The sequence below is a fragment of the Zonotrichia albicollis genome, chromosome 4 (genome assembly GCF_047830755.1).
Source record: "Zonotrichia albicollis isolate bZonAlb1 chromosome 4, bZonAlb1.hap1, whole genome shotgun sequence".
Classification (NCBI taxonomy): Eukaryota; Metazoa; Chordata; class Aves; order Passeriformes; family Passerellidae; genus Zonotrichia; species Zonotrichia albicollis.
In genome coordinates this window covers 68,581,763-68,602,353 of record NC_133822.1, presented here as the reverse complement: position 1 = coordinate 68,602,353, position 20,591 = coordinate 68,581,763, and the positions used below count along the sequence as shown (strand labels likewise).

General features: G+C 46.6%; 2 protein-coding genes across 4 annotated transcripts in view; one reads left to right on the top strand and one right to left on the bottom strand.

Moving 5' to 3' along the window:
* Positions 1 to 728: 728 nt before the first annotated feature.
* On the bottom strand, positions 729 to 20,482 carry LOC102073856 (histone H2B 5). 3 transcript variants are annotated; one of them, XM_026790355.2, is made up of 2 exons: positions 20,160 to 20,482; positions 729 to 5,303 (listed from the first exon to the last, which is right to left on the bottom strand). In XM_026790355.2, exon 2 carries the CDS (start codon positions 5,269 to 5,271, stop codon positions 4,891 to 4,893), a length of 381 nt encoding a protein of 126 aa, XP_026646156.1. In that variant the 5' UTR covers positions 5,272 to 5,303; positions 20,160 to 20,482; the 3' UTR covers positions 729 to 4,890. The 3 variants fall into 3 exon arrangements, with proteins under 3 accessions (XP_026646156.1, XP_005481959.1, XP_074396116.1); XM_005481902.4 differs by lacking the exon at positions 20,160 to 20,482 and adding an exon at positions 19,475 to 19,744; XM_074540015.1 differs by lacking the exon at positions 20,160 to 20,482 and adding an exon at positions 11,150 to 17,274.
* GRAMD4 (GRAM domain containing 4) overlaps positions 19,770 to 20,591 on the top strand; it is a 75,535-nt gene continuing 74,713 nt past the window's right edge. The window contains exon 1 of the mRNA XM_005481904.4: positions 19,770 to 20,047. Within this exon, the coding sequence (XP_005481961.2) occupies positions 20,019 to 20,047 (29 nt within the window). The 5' untranslated portion in view covers positions 19,770 to 20,018. The remainder of the gene's footprint in view (positions 20,048 to 20,591) is intronic.

Genomic DNA, 20,591 nt, shown 5'->3' with positions numbered 1-20,591 from the left:
CTTTTAGCTCTGATTGCTGTTATATGCCATGTCTGAAGTCTTGTTTCTCCAGCAGTCAGTGTCCAGCATGGCCCCTGCATTTCCCACTCCAGGGAATGCATTATGATACTGATGTCCAGCAGGTAAGTGTTTCACTGGAGTGTATTTACCAACCATTCCTTAAAGGGAAGATCTTTTTCTTTCTGGGGTTTTCAGATGCTACATCTTATCCCATGGCTGTTGCCTATAAAATTCTCAGAGTCCAAGAAAAGATGTTTCTAGTGCTAGCAATTGTTAATTCAGCTAACAGAAATTCTGAATGTGCATGAAACACTTCTTCAGCTGCAGGATCTCACATTGTTCAGTCCAAACAGTTCCTGCTTGGGGGTAGATGATGGGTGCTAGGCAGAGACACCCCAAGCAGGAGTGTGGCAAGGACAGATGGCAGGCTCAGCTCTGCCTGGGACAAGATCATTGGAAGGGCTTGAGAAAAACAGATGTTGATGTTGCACTCATGTTTGGGTTGAGTGACAGCCCATCAGGACTCCAGTGGCAGCCTGTGATATCCCTTCAGTGAGGGGCTGCTCTGCTTTTTGACTGACCCTCTGTCAGATCAGCTGTGCTCCATCTCTGCTGGAAGGGTGGCTGTTGTCACCCCAGGCCTGGAGGAAATATCATGGAGAGGGAGAAATGCAGGGCTTGGGGAACACCAGTGAAAAGGCAGAAGCAAAGACACCCCAACAGCTGGGTACCACTGACTTCCAACAGGATGGAAGTTACATTTTATTTAGACACTTAACAGAAAGCAGGTAATTAGCACTAAAGTCATAACCCAGCAGGAATTTAACATGGATCATACTTGATGTAACACTTACTGTCAGAAAAACTCTGTGTACATAAGCCCAAGAGATACCATGCATGGAGTAAGCATGAAAGATTGCTCCCCAGGTGGTGGTCCCAGGAAACCTTCCAAATTCTGTCACTAAGTGATTTTTATTATTCAGTTCCTATTCTTCCTTTGCCTGCAAACAATTTGGTCTGGATGTAAACCCTCAGGACATGCTGTGATGGAACAGAAGCTCAGGGCTATGCAGAGGCCATGCCAAGCTCTGCTCCACGGGTGGCAGGACTTGGGGCTGCCTCTCACCAGAGTGAAGGGTGCACAGGCCACACAGCTCCACTGGGCAGGACTCTTCAGTGCCCTTGTGGGGCACACAGCTGTGCCCAGGACAGGCACTCATCCTCCACACTGGTTTTTGCTCATTTTCCCCAAGCTTGACTAAAAACCTGTCAGTCCTGAGCAGGAGCAAGCCTCCACACTCAGCTCCTCTACAGGCTGAACTCTGCTGTGAAAGGCTGATGGACTTTAGGCCCTTCTGGGGAAGCAGGGTGGAAAATCAGATCTATAGCAGCTTGTTTTCTCTTTTAAATTGTACATGAAAACAAATAACAAATAACAATTACAGTGATATCCTTGGGGTTAATATGAGGTTAGTATCAAAGCTGTATTACCTTTTTCATCTTCCTTTCCAACTTTCAATCTGTAGTTGATTTACTTTAGTTGGCAAAACACAGGCATGGCCCAGAGATGCTTTTGGGACTGCAGAGGGGATCAGGTAGGGATAGTGGGGCTTGGTATATTATCTTCACTTTTAAAACATTTTCTCAATTCCAGAGCTGGAAATATGTATTCTTTAAAAGCACTGATCCTGTAGTGCAGAATCCATCTTCTGCAGCAAATCTCCTTACCAGGAAACTGTGAAGTATGTCACACCTCAGACTACTTACAGGACAATCAAGCCTTGAACTTTCAGACCACCTTCTGTTGCCTCTAATATTAAGGCTCAGCCCAAGGTTATCACATGCAAACTAATTCCCATTTGGATGTGTGGATGGTGTCCTGTACATTGACTTCCCAAATGCTTTCTGTGTCAGTCCTAGCTTATCCCAGCCTTGCCCTTCCTCGATCATCCCTTCCCTTTGCTGGCACAAATGTATGACAGAACAGAGCAGCCACCAGAACAGGGTTAAAACAAAGCTTGAAAGAAAGGAAAAAAAAAAAAAAGGTTTGTTTTAACATGGATCAGTTCTTCAATCCTGCGCTTCACATTGTCAGGAGTGAGTGAAAAAAATTACAAATGGACAGTGAAGAGCAAATGATGCATAAAAGGACAACCTAAACTATAAATGCATGGACATGATCAGCCTCAGTCATTTGGCTTTAGACAATATAAAAGTTTTCTTTAAGCCTTCAAGTATTTTTGTATATTTAAATCACTGGTTCTCCTCTCTGAAACAATCTCCAAAAATGGAGAATGACAACAGTGGCAGAAGAAAATGGGACCAGTACTCTGAGTATGGAGCGAGCAGCTCTCATCTGAGTGCCCAGCCTCATTCCTGGCTCCTGAGCTGCCCAGGAGACCCTGGAGGGCCAAACCCTCGTTTTATTTTCTTGATTTCTTGCAGCCTGTGGAGACTCAAGTGGGACTCTGCTCAAATAGTGAGAGTTTAGAGGCTGTGCCAGGTGATCCTAGGAGATGTGTCCTGGCTCAAACACACTGCTTAGACTGGAGAGGGCTCATTCCACTCAATTCCTGCCTTCAAGAGAGCTCCTCAAAGGGATGAATTCTGACCTGCAGCTCACAGGGACAGAAGAAGAAAGCTCCAGCAATGCCACCCAGCCCTTCACTCCCAGCAGTACCCCTGGTGCATCATCCACTGCCTGGATTCTTGTGGCAGAGGTGTCAAGGATGATAGCTCCGGGCCCACTGCAGGTACATGCTCATCTTTGGTATCAGATTCTGACTGACTGGAAACAAAAGGGAGTACTGAGCTGTCACCTGCACAGTGTCCTGGCCAAGAGGCCCAGGTTACCAATGCCACTGACACTGAATACAGGTGCTGCTGCTGGCAGCTGCTCCTTGTGGGTGCTGGCAGCCAGGGAGATGGGTTTGGTTCTTTCTGAGAGCTGTCAGCAGCAGGCTATGAGACACAGCTGTGTGGTAGCACTGAGCAGAGCGTGGGAGGTGATCCTGGGAGATGTGGCCCCTGGCCCCCTCCCAAGTGTGGGGTGCTGACACCCAGAGCAGGGGTGTGTGAGCAGCCCACAAACAAACTGACCTTCACTCTTGCACAGAGACCCCAGGCTGCTCCCAGGCTTCTGAGCAGGGCTATGCCTCAGACCAGCTGGAAAAATGACTGCAATGAGAATCCTTTGGAGCTGCAGAGTCCTACAGCTCCAAAAGCAACATAAATTTGCCAAAGGTCCCAATCACTCTCAAAGTGTAAAGAAATAGGATAGAGATAAAGGCAGGGGAAAGATAGAAATGTACTGCATGGCTGCTATTTTGGGATATGAACTTACCTTTTAATTAAAAGCAAGGTCCTGAAGCTTAGGGAGAATCTGCACTTAGTTCTGGATCCTATCTCTTTACTGCTCCTTTTATTTACAGAGTAAGTGCAGAAAGCTGTTGTTATTTTAGACATGAATATTTTTTGTTTGAATGTTACTGCCTACCAGAGGCTTTGATTTTTTTTAATGTTGGCTAATTTTGTGGTTTGAGTAGGAAGCTTCAACTTCACACCAGTTCTACACAGGCCCTTCTGTTATCCAGCAGTCTGGGCAAGATAAACCTGTAACCAAGACATTCCTCTCTTAACCTCTATGGCTTTATCATGATTTTATTATTGCTCACCTTACTCTGGACTTTGAAAAGATAAGGGGACTATCTGAAATAGTTTAAAAGTATTTAATCTTTTAAATATCTGGGATGCAGGTAAGTGTCCCTATATATCCACCCAGCCCCCAGTTTTGCTTTTGCTTTCTAACTGCTGAATGAATTAGGGAGGGCAGGGCCAGGTGAGCTGCCTGCAGTGATCTCTGAGGGGATCCAGCTTCCTCCCACCCCTCAAAATGCACTGACCACCTGTGCTCCCACACCAGATGCTTCCCAAATCCTCAGTCCCTGCCCACAACATCTGTGCTGTTTGTCCTGCACCATCCTATTGCTCACAAGAGAGGGGACCCCCATGGGCACCACCCCATCTTGCCCACACTTATGGTGGAAGGGAACACCCAGGCAGCATCAAGGCAGGAAAAGTCTCTGAAAAGCAGCAGAATTAGCAATGTCTTGCATGCCAAAGCAAGTCCTAAGGCAGGCAAAGCAGCAGCCAGGAAAGACAGAGACCCACTCCCAACATCCCACTTGTCCATCCCTCCACCTCAGCACAAGGTGGGAGGCAGTGGGCAGCTCCAGCACCCTCATCCTGCTCCATGGCTCATCCGTCAGGAGCAAGGAGGAGGATTAGTGCTTGCTATCAACGTGGGCATCTGCCTGCCTGCCAGGTTTGCTCTTTAAAACAGGCTGTCAAGCAGAGATAGCTGTTGAATCAATATGTGCCTGGGAGCTGCTGATGCCACTTCTGCCAGCACGGGGTGGGCTGAGGCACTGCACACCAGGAGAGATTCGGGCTCTGAGGGAGAGGATGCTGACTCCTCAGTACCCATATCAGATGACTGTGAGAAAGCGGTCAAACAGGAAGACTTCAGTGAGGGTGTCTCTGTGTTGCTGCTGCCAGTCCCCCAGTCCCAGTGCCAAACAGGAATGTTAGCCAAGCACAGAGGAGACTGGATAAACCATGGCTGGTCAGTTCTTTGAATGAGATGTAAAAGCAGGGGCCTCCACTGCCAGCCTCGGCAGGTCCTTCCCACATCCTGAGCAGATGATGGAAACCAGCTGATATCCAGATCACTGTCTCCTCCTCCTCTGGGCAGCTTCCCATGCCCATCCCCAGTTGCAGATTGCTGTGGACAATAGCTGTGACCATTCACCCAGACCATGGCTGCCTGCCTGTGCTGGCATGGAGGGCCCTGCACTCGATGGTGCCGCTGCAGAGGGGACAGCCACAGAGCTATTTGGAGCTGGTGTACTTGGTGACAGCCTTGGTGCCCTCGGACACGGCGTGCTTGGCCAGCTCGCCGGGCAGCAGCAGGCGCACGGCCGTCTGGATCTCCCGCGAGGTGATGGTGGAGCGCTTGTTGTAGTGCGCCAGGCGCGAGGCCTCGCCGGCAATGCGCTCAAAGATGTCGTTGACAAAGGAGTTCATGATGCCCATGGCCTTGGAGGAGATGCCCGTGTCAGGGTGCACCTGCTTCAGCACCTTGTACACGTAGATGGAGTAGCTCTCCTTCCTGCTTTTGTGGCGCTTCTTGTCGCCCTTCTTCTGCGTCTTTGTCACGGCCTTCTTGGAGCCCTTTTTGGGGGCTGAGGTTGACTTTGCTGGCTCTGGCATCCTGAGAGCTCTTTTGCAGTGTCTTGGAGATGCTTGGAGAGAAAATAAAAAGATTCTAATTATTTTTTGACCTTCTACAGAATAATTGTACTGCAAGATGAGAGGAGTAGGATGATTTGGAGGCAAGTAACAGCTCAGAATCTGAGACAAACACCCCATGACCCTGCAAGAGCATTTCTGAACTGCCAGCAAGAATTTCTCTGGTTTGTGTATGGCTTTTTGTTGCTCTCTGTTTAAACACCTACAACGCTGGCCTTGTCAACTCTGAACACAAGCCTAATTGGCATCTGCTCAGTAAATATGAGATGGAGCCTGAACATCTTTCTGAGAACACTGCAGTTCCAAAGAAAACACTAACTGCAGCATGGATTAAATCAAATCCTGCTGGAATGGGCCCAAGACTGTTGCAAGGTATCACTGCAGGCACATGAGACTGGTCAAAATTATTTTATGTGGTTTACAATCTCCAATAAACCCTTTTTATTTGCATGAAGATAGAAGTTTACTTTGAGGGTGCTTGCATTTCCGTGGCTATTGTCTGACACCATGTTTTCCAGTGAAATATAAAAAATAATACAGTTTTAAGCTAGCTGGCAGAGCTACAGGAATATATCAGTATTCACATTTGCTATCAAAAATACCAGAGAGTAAAAAAGCCTAGAGGAGGTGGCAGGAATCACCCAGCCGAGAAACAGAAATGTGGATAGGAGTCAAAAAGCAAAGTGCTTTCAGGGTACATGTTGATGGAAGAAATTATTTCCTGTTATTTGATACTTTTTGCTTTCAAGAGAGCAAGCCTTTGCTGGACAGTTACACCAAAGATGTCTGATCCTCCCTCTGAGTTTTTCTTCATTAGGTCACAATGTGCAGAGCCATGACCCGCAGCTGACTGCTCTCATCCGAAGTGCAGTAACAAAAACTCAGTGTGTAAACCCATGAAAAAACTGTGTGCCGCCCCTACACTACAAATTTACATGTGCTTTACTTCATGGGCCAAGGGGAATAACTGTGTTGCAACCTGGTAAATGGTTTTGTGTTTCAGAGAACACTTCAAATGCTCCCTTGAAAGACAAGGCTCCTCCAGGTTTTGCTGGAGGATGAGCTTACAGCATTACCCCAGGGCTTGGGTTTTATTGCTCTGCATCTCCTTTGAAGATGGCCTAGGAATTATAGTCTGCTGGCCAAGAGAGACTGGTAGAGAAAAAAGAGCTTCAGGGCTGCTGGCACATGGGAAATGGATAGAAGTAAACAGAAGAGAGAAAGCTGGGATGTAACATATGGTCTGCACACTCTGAGTATCAGAGAAGGACCTAAACAGTGCCTGTGCCAAGGCAATGGCTGCATGCTCAGCCCTGCCTCTCCTCCTTGGGAGAGAGTGAGTGGATGTCTGATTTCCCCATCTGCATCACAGCCAGATGCAGCAGCACTGCTGCAAACAAGCCCAGACCAAGTTCCCAGCTGCTCCCCGTGGGAGGAGACACCTCTGATCCTGAGGCTGGATTGATGTGCCACCCACACCTCAGTGGGCACCAGCTCCTGCTTCCAAATCCCCTCCATGGCTCCAAACCAGCCTGTGTGGGGCTGCCTCCCACCTGCAGCGAGCACCAGAGCTGGGCTCTGCTCTGGCAGCCCCTGTCCAGGGCCAGCACTGGGCACTGCAGGCAGGGCTGTGCCCAGCTGGGCTATTCCCAGGCAGGGCTGTGCCCAGCTGCAAGAGCAGGCTGGCATTGCTTGGGATGCTGAGGAGAGAGATCTCCACCACAGATCTCCAAAGCACCCTCCTGTCTGGAAGCCAAAGTCAGCACCAGTGTCCTTAGAGCTGGGTTTCTGCTCCAGAAGAGCAGTTCCTTCTCCAAAGATGTGATTTTCATGTGACAAGTTTCTGACTCTGCCACCTCATCTCCTTTCTTAATTTTTTCTGGCATTTTTCCCAGTGGTGGCATTTGGAATGGCAAGTGCTGGACTGCCCCAAAAGTTTTGGACACCTTTCAAAACTGACACCTGCCCACTTAAACACAACATTTTCTTCCTCTGGTGAAATCACAAGTTTTCTTCCTTTCCTTATCTATTTGGGAAACAGTCTTGGGAAAAGAAATCCCCTGTTTGTAGACTTGAAAATATGCCTTTTCAATGGAAAATGATTTTTCTACAGGAAGAAATAACTGTGCACTTGCTTCTTTTTCTTTTGAGCTCATTTCCTGACTGAAAAACACCACAACTGAAAAATGCAAATGGATATTTCTTAAGCATTTTGAAAAGTATGTCCTTCTAAAATAAGTATTAATTCTTAAGTGCACTTCTACTGCAGCTTTAAAAGAATGAATAGAGTGCCCAACAGACACCAGTGTGATTTCACAGGACATCTCCATCCATTAGATCAGCCAACACCCTCGGGTAGCACAGCCCAGATCTCACTCCCCTCCCATGCATAGCTGCAATGGGGGAAGCAACGATGCTGAAGTTCAGAGATCAGCACAAAAGCTTGTGCTTCCCTCCACCCATTTCTTTGCAGCTGACTGTTTAACAGGTAAATATCACCTTCTTTGAAAACAGGTTGTGTTCTTTGTGGTTTATTTGGGCAGTGCCTAGCAGGCAGAGCCTGAGTGCATTAGCCAGGTGCTAAATAAATAATGTTAAAAATGGTCAACAGTATCACCAATCCTTCTGTCAACAGTGCAGTGCAACCCACAGCAGGTGCTGCTCTGGTATAAGTACAGAACTAGTGGGATTATTCCTAAAGTGTCTTTGTGGAGAGTTTGTTGAGGAAAACAAAAAGTGACCTTCAAAAGAACGGTTTCTTTTTATAAAATAGTTGCATATCTTTGTTTCCTTAAGAGAAAAAAAATAAAAGAGGGAGAGAGTTGGAGAGAGAACCTGGAGAGGTTAATAGTTATTGGTTTTTATTTTGGAAGTGTTGTCAGCATGACTGACTTCTCTACTCTGAGGCAGACCAAGCATTGGGTGCAGGTTGCTCAGAGAGGTTGTAGGATCTTCATCTTTAGAGATACTCAAAATTAAACTGGACACAGCTCTTGGAAACCCACAGGGGCTGCCCCTGCTCTGAGCATGGACTGGACTAGATGTTTGCCAGAGGCACCTCCAACCTCATCCATTCTGTGACATTTGGAAACTGAAACTGGGTAGAACTTTATGAACACTTTATGAGCTGTGTTCCCTTGATTGACATCTCTCATGGGATACTGCAGCCTGAGATTCCCACATGGACTCCTAGGAAGAGATGGTGCTCACCTCCAGGTCCAGGCCACTGAGGTCCCTGGGATGCAGGCCATGGCCATGCATGAGGAGGCATTTTCAAGCAGCACATTTGGAAAGTTTCAGGTCTTTGAGAAAAATCTCTGGGAACATTTTTTTCTTTATGGCTTTGTATGCTCTGAGTTAAATCAGTTATCAGTGCTGGCAGTTTTTTCCTTCCTCAGAAAACCAACAACAAAACCAAGCAAAGTAATTTTTCCAGCCAGTTCCAAGCAGCAGCCTGAGTGCTGCCAGAAACCAGAGCAGTGCCAGTGACAGATACATCTTCCTTTGTGCTGACACTCCTTTCTTCAGCATCATTAAAGGGAAAGTGAACGGAAAAACATATTCAAAGATACAAATCACCACAGTCTCTCAGATCTGAAATGGGAGAGGAGCCCTGCTGAGAAATCCCACGTGGAATCTGATGCTGTCTCCTATCCCCAGGCTTGATATATCAATGGAGAGAGACAAGCAGGGAAGATTTTTGTTCATTTTTGGCCTTGCTGCTGAGTCTGTAGGAGCAGTGCCAAGCTGCTGCCAGCAGTGTGCATGGGTAACCGTGGGTGGGCTGTGAGCTGCCCTTTTGGACCTCTCCTCATGAAGGGCTGGAAACAGCACTTGGATTTTTAAATTTTTTTTTTCTTTTTGAAAGCTGTCCTTGCTATGATGAGCTCTGGGGCATTCGCTGTATATCCTCATGCCCTTTTTGTAATTTCCTATTCAACCATAAAGTTACATTTCCAGAATCAGCATTTTGTTCTTAGGAGGTTTTGGTGACAAATTAAATATTTGTAGGAAAAAACTCAAGCTCTCATCATTTGGACATCTGAAATTCTGGTATTTGTTAATCTTCTGATGTTCTACTTTAATCCTTCCTAGAACCAACAGATACCTGCTGATAATTCTGCCCCTTAAATAAGAATGTTCTGTCCATTATGTCCAATTATTGCCCCTTTCCTCATTTTCTCCTACTGTATAAAAGAAAGAATACCTGGCTTTATTCCTGCATGCCAAGAAATACCAAATAAAATTTGCTGCTGCTTTTTGTTTAATTTTCTTTGAAGCACAAAGGGTAAAAAATTAGGGAATGTTTCCACCAAAAGGAAAAGGCTTTCTAATGGATTCACCGGCTCTGAAATGCTTCTGAGATCTGGTAAATATAGCTTACAAATTACAATGTGTCAGCAAATGACTGTTATTGGAAAAGAGAATTTCTGCAAACTGCAAATCCTCTTCCTTTTTGTTATGCATGGCCATCTACTATTATACAAGAACTTTTTCATCTGTCAGGTGTCATTATATAGTCATAGTTGGGAAAACAAACAATATTTGTGATTATCTGGTAGCAAGCTCTGCCTCAGGTATAAAGCAGATGCATGATGAGTCATTGTGAGACATTGGTGATGTTGCCTCGTGCAAAAACTGATAGTTGTATTTTGGTCTGAAGAGAATTTTTCCCTTGGTATGTTGTCTAGCATGTGATGATGAGGTAATATTTGCTTTGAAGTAAGGAGGAGGAGAATTTCCTAGAATAAGGTAAACTAATCTGAAATGCCTGATTTCCTCCAGTGGTGGAGGGGTACAGAAAACATTTTTGACATCCCAGGTTTCCTCCCAGGTAATCCAGTAACAGCACTAAGGCCCCATCCTCAGTTCCACATGCTCTGCTGCACTTTGTATCTCTGTTCCTGTGAGGTTTTCATTTAATGGCTACCTTTCAAAATTGGATATACACATGCAGTTTCCTAGTGAACAGAGGGCTGTGACTATTGGTTAAAATTGAAGATGACCTCTACTCACTGACAAAGAAGGACAATGCTACAAACTCAGTCCCAGACACAGACCCATGATGCTCACATAGACTTTCAGATTTCTTTAGAACAAATACAAGCAGAGCAGAGCACTGTGTCTGAGCTCTTTGACTGATTCTTATCTTGCTTGTGCTAACCCATTGCTTGGGAGTTCTATACAGAATACTACAGGAATCTTTTCTGTTCTTTTCTATAATTTCAATTTAAGATTTTTAGAAAGCACATTTTTAATCACCAGTAACAGCTGTAATTTCTTGTGCTACTTCTGCCCAAATTGCAAGTAATTCTCAGGGCTGCAGGGGTATCAGTCAGAGATTTTGTATCATTACCTACAAAGTAAGGAGCAGAGCCCTACATCAGAGCTCTCTGCAGAGAAGATACATTGAAATTTTAAAGAAAATAAAATCTTACCCAGGAGTCAACTAGAGCAATAGAGAGACAATGTTGCAAGAAGAATGACTGTCCAGGAGACTAAATACAGCAGTCCTTATGCTGATTTAAAGAGAATCTGAAGTCAACGGGGATTTAACACAGGTTTGAAAGCACATGTATAATGTTTAGAGATGTTTAGCACCAACAGGCGACATTGATTTCCACTGGAATTCAAAAGGCTCATTACTTCACAAAAATCAGACCTCATATTTTATCAAGGTTTTGTTACTGTTAATAAAGGAGTACTTTAAAAAGCTTTATTATCTGCTCTTTGTAAGAGTACTTATTGTGTACTTGCTTTGGGATAGCCCTGATCCACATGCTTGAGCAAGTATCCAATAAATACAAAAAGAAAAACGATGTTTTCTATGGACCCATACCTGTTAAATGTGTGTGGGGTACACCCAGTTGGTACAGCACCTGCTACAATTACACTCCAGTCAGCTTTCCCACAGAGGGTCAGGGTTTCAGAGAAACCTGTAGGAGTTAGATTTGATGATCCTTGTGAGTCCCTTCACACTTGGACCATTCAGTGATTCTGTGTTATCACAACCATCCTCAGGAAGCCCAACAGAGAACACAAGCAGGCTCACTTCCTTCCTGGTGTTTTATCAATAGCAAAACCTCAGACATAAAATGCATCATGAGCTTCCTCCCCAAGTTTTAGGATCATCAGGATTTTCTGCTTCTGCCATGAATCCTCTCCTCAAGCCACAGCCTTCTTTTCCCTTCATATCCCACTTGAACCCAACTGGACCCCTGGGCGCCAGCCTGTCAGCAGCAGCCCCGTGTCCAACTGCAGGGTTTCGCTCCCATCCTCAGACTAACTCAGCAAAACTGCCCTGGAGGCAGGGTGAGGTCAGAGCCTGCTCACCACGTCAGGACAGCTGATTGTCCCAAGTGACCTGGGACAATCCTGCTGGGCAGAAGGAGCAAGGCATCACAGCAGCTCCACTGCTCACAAGCATCACAAGCTCTACTTTATCTTTTTGGTGGTTTGCAAAGTACAAACTAGTGGAGATGGGTGTGAGAACCAAAATCAGAGATGACTGGGGTCTGTAATACCAATGGAAGAAAGGTGCTTTACTTATTCCATGACACTCTATGCTATTGAAAATAAAAACTGCAGACTTGAAACAAATTTCTCTGTGCTGTATCAAAAATAAAAATCGCTTGCTCTTTATCGATATAATTTCAATTTCTCTGGAAAAGGAGGAGAGCAAAACCTCACTAAGGCTGCTATATCTAAATAACTCCTTCTTCAGTGGAACCATGGTCTCTAAACTAGTAATGACAATAAGCCTAAAGAACTGCTATCACATTTAAGCAAACCATTTTTATGCATTTTATGGAGTAATGGAGAATTATCAAAATTGTAGACTATTTTCATAAGTGCTGAAATAGGCATCCATTAAAAATGTGCTAATTCAGCCATTCAGCCAAAAATAGGAGAGAAGCTACAGCCCAACACCTGCAGGCTGTAGGGAGAGAGTGGGTGGCAGAGGGAAAAGAAGCTTCACCAAGCAATGAGAGCTGCTCTGAGTTAAGGTAGGAGTTGTGGGAACCAATGCAGACACATGCAGCACCTCCTCCTCCCACACACCCCTCACGCAGGTTTTGGCAGGCTCCTGTAACCCTGTTCCAGCACCATGGATAACTGGGGTAGCAAAAAGAAACAAAAGCTGGGATTGTACCCCAAGATGTGTACTTTGGCCAAACCACACTGACTGAGAACAATAATTTGGACATAAACCCACGCTGAAGTGGAAAGCTTTGTGCCCATATTAGGCTGAAGACAAGATCAAGGTCATGAAGGGTTTTTATGAGTGATGTGATAGGAACATCACCATGTAGTGATCTACCTGTGTACTTACCACATATTCTCAATGTCATGGATAAAATAAACCCAGCAAAACCTTTTAACAACCTTCAAGGTATCTATATAGGTCTAAGGCATGTATGCTCAACAGACCTGGACCTCACCACCACCAAGTCTCCCCTACATGGGGAGAAATGTCAGGCAAGGGCATGATGTGTGCAGCTGTAATCAATCATGACCAAATTCCTTCTAAATGAGTCTCTCACTTCAATCAGCCCTTCCCAGCTACATTACTCACATTTCAGCAAGTCCTGAAAATGGTTTCAGAAAAAAATAGCAGAAAGCATGCAATCAAAAAAGTCAGGGATATGTGAAAGCTGTTTTATAATGGTGGTAAAGCCTGGGAATACAGACTGTAAACACAGCAGGTACCAGACAGGTATATCCGAAAGGACTGCAAGCCATGTCACAAGCTAAAGGACAGCAAGTGACACGGCATCTGATTTCATTTCTACAGGACACTGAAAATACTGTAATGTCAGTATTAATAATTAATTTGGCATGGTAAAAGCAATTTTACTGTAAAACAGAGATGTGTGACTATTACTGGAGCCTGCAGGGAAACAAAGATAAATGTCCTTCCACAGATCATTCAATAACTGGATTGGGAACACGATCCAAGACTACTGACACTTTTTTCTGCTGCTGCCACCAGATCACATTACCACAGGCAGAGAGTCCTCTGAGCATTAGAGGTCATCTTCTGTAGGAAACAGGAAAATGGAGAGTCTGTTAGATGGAAGGAGAGAAGCAGGGCTGGGACAGCCAGGTCTGGCAAAGCTCCCCTGAAGAGACAAGCTGGCTTTCCTCCAGAAACAGATGGGGGCAAGCACTAAAGACACTAGAGTTATTGAAGGTAAAAGTAAACTCTGAAACAAGAACTGACAAACAGTTTTATAATGTTCATGAATAAATTGACGCTGGAGATGAAAGGGAACCTCACTTACATCCTTACTTGGAACTGGGAGGATAAAGGCAAGGGAAGAGCAGAGAAAGACAAAGAAATCCATTCCTTCCATATTTCAAAGACAAAACTTGATATTATAAAAATTCTAGGAAATGGCTCCAGCATAGCAAGTAACTGCTCTACATTAACCAGGCAACATTTTTTATGGTGCTGTGCTACTGAAGAATTGTTATCAGAATGCACAGATGTCCTTCACTTTGTACTTCTCTTTCCTTTATTCTTTTATTTATTGTTCCTTCCTTCTTTTTCTCACATCCATTCCAAGTGCCAGGAGGTTCAAAGCCCCAGCAGGTCTGTGCCACTTGGTCCTGTCTCACATGTGGTATTCATACAGAGACTACCACAGTACTTTGAACAGCCACAGGGCTGAAAAACTGGCAGCTCTCCAGAAACTTTAAAAGAAATGGCTGTCAAGTTAGCCCATGCCCAAATTCCACACTGTACAAATTGCTTGTGAATAGTGCTTTGATTTACCTGTAATTTGTGATAGATCATTATTGCATGAATTTAGTGTGCTAGTCACTGTGCTTATATTAAGCTAAAAAACACTATCTCCCTTCCAGAGAAATCAAGGTATAACTGGAGATACACCAATATTTACATCAGGCAAGGATGCAAAGAGCAATATGCTGAAGACCTGGTTGCAACCACTGGACCAGCAGTGAAGAAAATGGGGGCTGCTGGACAAAATGGCAGTGGTCCTGGATGGTCAGTAGCAATTAGAACAATTAAATGTAAAGCTCACTTTTCAAAACTCAGAAAGGCAGCAGGTTTAAAATGCCAGTGGAGTGCCATACTAGCTGTACAAGACTGTTATTTTTAACCATCCTTGGCTCCATCCTCCCACATGCACTTTCCTCCTGAGCTTTCCATACCCTTAGTTTCCCCACTGCTTTAGTCCAACAGCCTCCCAAGCTGTTTCTCCCTCAGATGAAGTGCTCACCCTTTGCTCTCCTCCCTCCCTGCTGGTGCCTCCCCAGCACACTCCCTCCACAGAGCTCATTAGTGCCTCTGCTTCCAGAAGCACATCTTTGCAGGTGACTGCCAAGTCCTTTTCTTGAGTTGTGTCCCAGTTATCAAGCAGCTGCACTTGGTAAGGAGGATGACTGGGGCTGGGCCAAGGACTCCCAGTGCAGAAGAGGAGATAATATGGGGTTAATTCTGGCATGCTAGAAGGAGGATGGTGGTACTGGGAGGTCAGGACAGCTGCAGCCTCCATATCTTCAGGGCAGAGCTGCTGCACCTGCATTTTAAGACAAACACATAAAGAATGAAAACAGCCTGTATTTATATTAGGTGTGGTCAGACAGCTCCTTCCTGACAGAATGTTCTCTGTCTCCCATCTTGTATAACCCCACTTGTCACACAGTCAATTTCCAGGTCCTCCAGAGGACCAAAGAGGACTTCTGCCTTTCTGTCAATGTGGAAGCAGCTTCCCTTCCCTACACTTCCTTCTTTGATATTTACCAATGGTTCACTTCAGTCCTTTCAATGTTCCCCTTTCCTTGCTGTTCCTTGTTTCTACCTGCCTTTGTGACAGAGAAATGAGAAGACTCTTACCAAATGCCTTCCCTGGCCTCTCTTCACACTTGGTTCTATCTTCAAGTGCTGAGCTCCAGAATACCTTCCTTTCTGCCCTTCCAAGAATTTCTGCAGAAAAAATGTCAAATGCTTTCTGCCCCAGCTTTCTAGCATAACTCATGTCCTCTTTGTAACTCCCAACAACATGGGGTGGTTCTGTTCTCCTACCCCTTCTTCCATTGCCTCCTGTACATATTACCTATTGCATTGCCACCTTTGTGTTTATTTATTGGTTTTATTTATTTATATATTTATTTATTGTTTTCATTTCGACTTTGCAGTCTTCTCTCAGCAGTATTTTCTGCTTGACAAATATCAGTCTACTTCACATGATCTCTCTCCCTACAAGAGACAGCCACAGAGGTTACACAAACAGGTTATAAGGAGAGATCTGATGCACCCAAAGGCATGTCTGTCTTTCCTGACTCTAATATAGGCACTGTCTCTGACAAATTTTGCCCACTCTCATCCTTGACCATGGTGGCTAAAAGCCCCCAGTTTGCCCCTCAGCACACACCACCTGCAGTGATTACCTGGGGGATGGTCCTCTACCTTCAGCTGATGGATTTCAACTCTCCAGGTGACACATCTTGTGTCACAGATATGTCCTCTGCAAATGGAAACTCTCTCTTCCACAGTCCTCAGGTAAAAGTTAGCTTTTAAAAAATAACACAGAAAACCATGCTGCATTGGACCACCTAGGCACTTTCACCAAATTCAGGAAAAAACCATTGCCCTATTTTTATAGGAAGTTTTAAGGCTGGTTTGAAAGGTAAAGGATTCCTATTCCAAGAAGGTCGATGAAATAATATGACAAGGATGGTGATTAAGTCTCACCACAAAGGAAAATGTTGAGCTGCTGTAGGTGGCACATAAAACCCCCCACTCTCTTTATGAGTCAGGTAAGCTGCCAGAAAGTGGAGGTGGAATCCGTGGGATGGAGCTGTTTTCATTCCAGCCAGTTAGTAGTAAGCTCTTTGAACAACACAGAAAAAAGTAGTTTAAAGAATAAATTATATTTTTAAAAACTAAGACTCTTATCTAAATAGCAAAATCTAACAATTGCCCTTAATCCTCAGTGATGATGTTTGTAGTCAGTGACAGCCAAGGGAAAAAATTATTAAACAACTTTTCCCCCTGCCCTCTGAGGTTAATGTAGCATTTTTGGGTTATGCATCTATTCTTCCATCTCCCACCCAATGCATATGATCCTGCAGTCACAGCTCTCTCCTCTCCCTCTGGCTCCAGAAAAAAGGGAAGCTGACAAGCTGAAATCCCAGTCTCACCCCACACAGAGCCCTTTCCAAAGGAAGAGCTTAGCTCTGCTGAGGAGAAAGCATTTCTCCAATTTTTGCATTTTTTAAGCCACTTTTGTGCAGCTATTTCTTCCAACAGCTGCACAATGTTGGCTTAACAAATGCATAAAACAAAACAACTGGGGGGGAAGAAAGAAAAACGTTTTGGGAGGTCTTATTTTGGGTCAGTCCAGCATCCAAGGGATATCTCAAAGATATGGCAGAGTCCCTCACTTAAAATGTAAGTCTTTTTATTTACCAAACCCCCCCTGAAATTGAGAAGCATAAAAAGAATGTCATTAGGTTCTTGAGGTTCTTTCTTCAAGGGGCCTAAAGTCCTCCTCTAATAATGTCAGTGGGAGCACAACATCTGCTTTGTTCACAGTGCAGCCTGAGCAAGATGCTTTCTCAAGTACACATCTGAATTTAGGAACATTTTCCACATAGTTCTTCAGTCTATCCAATACATATGTTTGAGGATGGGCAGGAGCAGTGTATTTCAGGTGCTAAGAAAGAGATGAAATAGGATCAGACTATCAGCATGAGTAATTCCTTGTTTTCAGCTGGAGAGTGAAAGATGTGGAGTGGAAATATATATATACATATATATACATAATATTAAAGTAAAATATATGTAAATATAAGGGAGGAAAAGGACAGTGACCAAAGCAATAGCTTGGAGAAGAAATGTCAAGAGGAAGGTAGAGTTAGGCAGTGGAGAGAAGTGAGATGTCAGAAAGGAGAGAGAGAAGGAGAGGCTTTAAAAAGAATGACAGAGGGGAAAAAAAGAGATGTAAGAGGAAGATATATGAAAGGGAACAAAAATGAGAGAAAAGAAATGAGTGGAAAAAAAAAACCAGAGGAGGAAGATAAAGTAATGACCACAATGTTTGGTAAGGCAGAAATACTTAAGTATAAATAAGACACAGGAAAGAGAAACTCATAAGAAGGGCCACAAGAAGAAAAAAAGACCTTGCACAGCAGAGATGGGAAATGAGCAGTGGGGGAAAATAAATCACCTGCTAGCACAGCACTTCTGAGAGTCACGGGTGAGAGGTGCCACTGTCGCAACAAGGGACAGAGGCAAACCCTAGGAAGTGACAGGCTAAACCCAAGGAGAACAAAGGACAATGCTGGGAGAAGGTAATGATACCCTTGTCCTAGGTTGCTGCCTTTTGTCTGAAACAGAAATCACAAAGGTCATTGAAATTGCTGCTTAAATCTTACATCTGATACTTGACAAAAACCTCTTTCCCAATACAATCATTCTTCTCTCTCAACGCTGGATTAAATTAATTACTGAACACTCTACAGTTGTACCTCCCTGCTGGGGAAGTAAACCCCAGACACCATTCTGCTTAAAGTAGACCTTTGTCTCTGGCTCCCTTTGCCCATAGAGGCTTCTGTAGAAATCTTTGAGTAGATAAAGGTAAATTTCCTGCAGGTCCAAAATCACCATGCTGGATTTGGCTATCATTAGCAAAATGAGGAAAGAAAGAGGAAGGAAACAGGGGTAAGCACTCAAGAAAAAAAGCTTTTTTTTTTTTTGTTATTATAATTAGTTAATTTACCCAGTAGAGAGGGAAAGAAATTGCTGCCTGTAAATAAACTGTCACTCCCCAGAACATCAAATAATAGGAACAAGAGGGAGTGTGTGGGAAGTACATTCATATTATCAAATTTTTTCTGATATTAACCTGTTCAATATAATGAAAACATAATCAGGAAAATAACATACTGTAACACAAATACTATGGAGGTTATAGAGAAAAAACACCAGGAAGATCAGTGTTCCCATGGTAGCTCCAGTCTGAGAAACCAGAGCTTTATTAGTAGTAACAGGAGCAACATATGGAGATGAATGAAACCATGTTTGTAAATGTGATATGCAATTGCACGCTCTCATTTGGCTTTCCTTTTTCACGATCTGACTCAGCCTCCACACTCCCCCACCTTTTGATTCATAAATTCTTGATATCAAAAAATGAAAGAGTTACACAGCCTGCATGCCAAGGGCACGAGATGACGTGAAATACAAGGATGCTGGTGAGCACAGAACGTGCCATCGATCACCACCCTGCAAAGGGACAAATCTGCCGGACACCAGCACTGGAGACAGGGCCACCCTCTCCAGGGGCTCGCTGGAGGACGCCGCGCAGCAAACCCCGGCTCATCTCCACTGCGCTAGAGGCGCATGCTGAGGTAGACAAATCATTACAAAATTGTATAATATAATATTGCTTATGCTGCACAGGAGCCACTCGGTTGGGCAGCCCCTGCATCACCAAACCCGTGAGACTGGAGGTGAGAGGAATGAGAAAAAAAAGGGTTTCCTATGGCGTATACTCCCTGCATTTTTTAAGCTACGGAAAAAAGATCAGGGTTAACCACAAGCAACACAAAACACAACAAACAGTGCATGAGCAGTGGTTTACAGCTCTATACGCTCACTAAATAATTAACAACCTCCAGAGTGTGGACACAGTGGGGGTCTGTACACAGGATAATCCCTTCCTTCCCCGGGGGCCCAGGCTCCCTGGTATGTGTGCGGCGAGGCTGCTGAGAGCCAGCCCGGCCCGTGGGCACCGCTGCCCCACTGCAGTCAGTCAGTGCCGGCTGCGGCCCCAGCCCCGCCACGGCCGTGCCCGGCCCGGGCTTCGCCTTCAGCCCCGGTTAACCGGAGCGCACTGAGCTCCGGCGATACGACTCCCACCATGGCAGCAAAGCACTGGCAAGGCTGACACCGTGCCAGTGCATTCGCCAAGCCCGGGGAACGACAAAGCCCCGACTCTGCGGGGCTCAGGGTCGAGCACAAGGCAGGGCAGGGCAGGGCAGGGCAGGGCAGCGCTGGCCGCACACCGCATCGCGGCACGGCGGTGCTGCAGCCCTCACGGCCGGGCAGCGCAGCCCCGCTGCGGACACTGCGGCGTGCGGTACCCACCGCTGCCGCACCGCAGGCAGCCAGCGCAGGGGAGGGTCTTGCCTGCTGGGCGTCTGGACTCCTCCGCAGGCGAGCTCCAGGCGCCGGCGTGGCGCGGGGCAGGTGCGGGCGGTGGGGCCGGGGGGCTGCTCGCTGCCGCTCCGCGCAGATCCGGCGGCCGCCGCGCCGGGTGGGCCGCGGGACCGGGACCCGCCTCCGGTCCCGACCGGGCTGCGAGCGGCGGGGCGCCTCGCTGTGCGCCGCCGCTGCGGCCCGGGCCGTGCCGCACCGCCCATAGCCCGCCCGCCGGCTCCGCCCGCCCCCGCCTCTGCGGGCTCCCGCCGCGGGGCCGCCGGGGGCGGGGCGGGCGCGCAGCGCGGCCCCGGCGAGCGGCTCGGGCGCTGCGGCGGCGGCTGCGCGGGGCGCTCGGCACGGCCGCGGCGGCGGACGGGCACCTGCTGCCGCCTCGCCCGCAGCAGCGCCGCGCTCGCTTTGTCCGGGCTGAGCGGGCGCGCCCGGCCCCGGCCGCGCCCGGCCCCGCTCAACAGAGCGGCGGCTCTCGGGGCGTCGCCTGGCTCCGGCGGCCTGGGCACGGCGGGGAGCGTGAATGAGAGTTTGCTCCGATTTCCGAGCAGGGTGAGTGCCTCGCTGTCTCGGAGGCATAATAATAATAATAATAATAATAATAATAATAATAATAATAATAATAATAATAATAATAATAATTTTTATTTTTGGGTGTCCATACCTTTACCTATAGCCCGGCGCCACCTCCCTGGGACAGCGGGGCGCGGTGTCTCTCGCCACCCCCTGGACGGGAACCCTTGGGTTGCTGTCCCTTGGTCTCTCCGTTCCCTTTTGTTCGGCTCTCCCGGGGCCGGGGGGAAGGGGCGGCCCAGGAGGTTGCGGGGCAGCCAACGGAGGTCTCGGCCGGTGGCCCGGCTGCCCGGGCGGTTGCGGCACGGCTGTCCCCGTGCGCGCAGGGGGTGTCCGGCTGCTCCCTCCCCGCTTCCCGGGCAGAGCAGGGGTCCTCGTCCCCTGCCTGCGCCCCTCCGGCACGGAGGAGCCGCCCTGGGCTGCGGGGACAGGCGGTGGCATCGCCGCCACCAGTCAGAAGACAGCGGCTGTAGTAAACACAGCGCATGGGGCGGCGGTGAGCCCGGTAAAGGTCACATCCTTG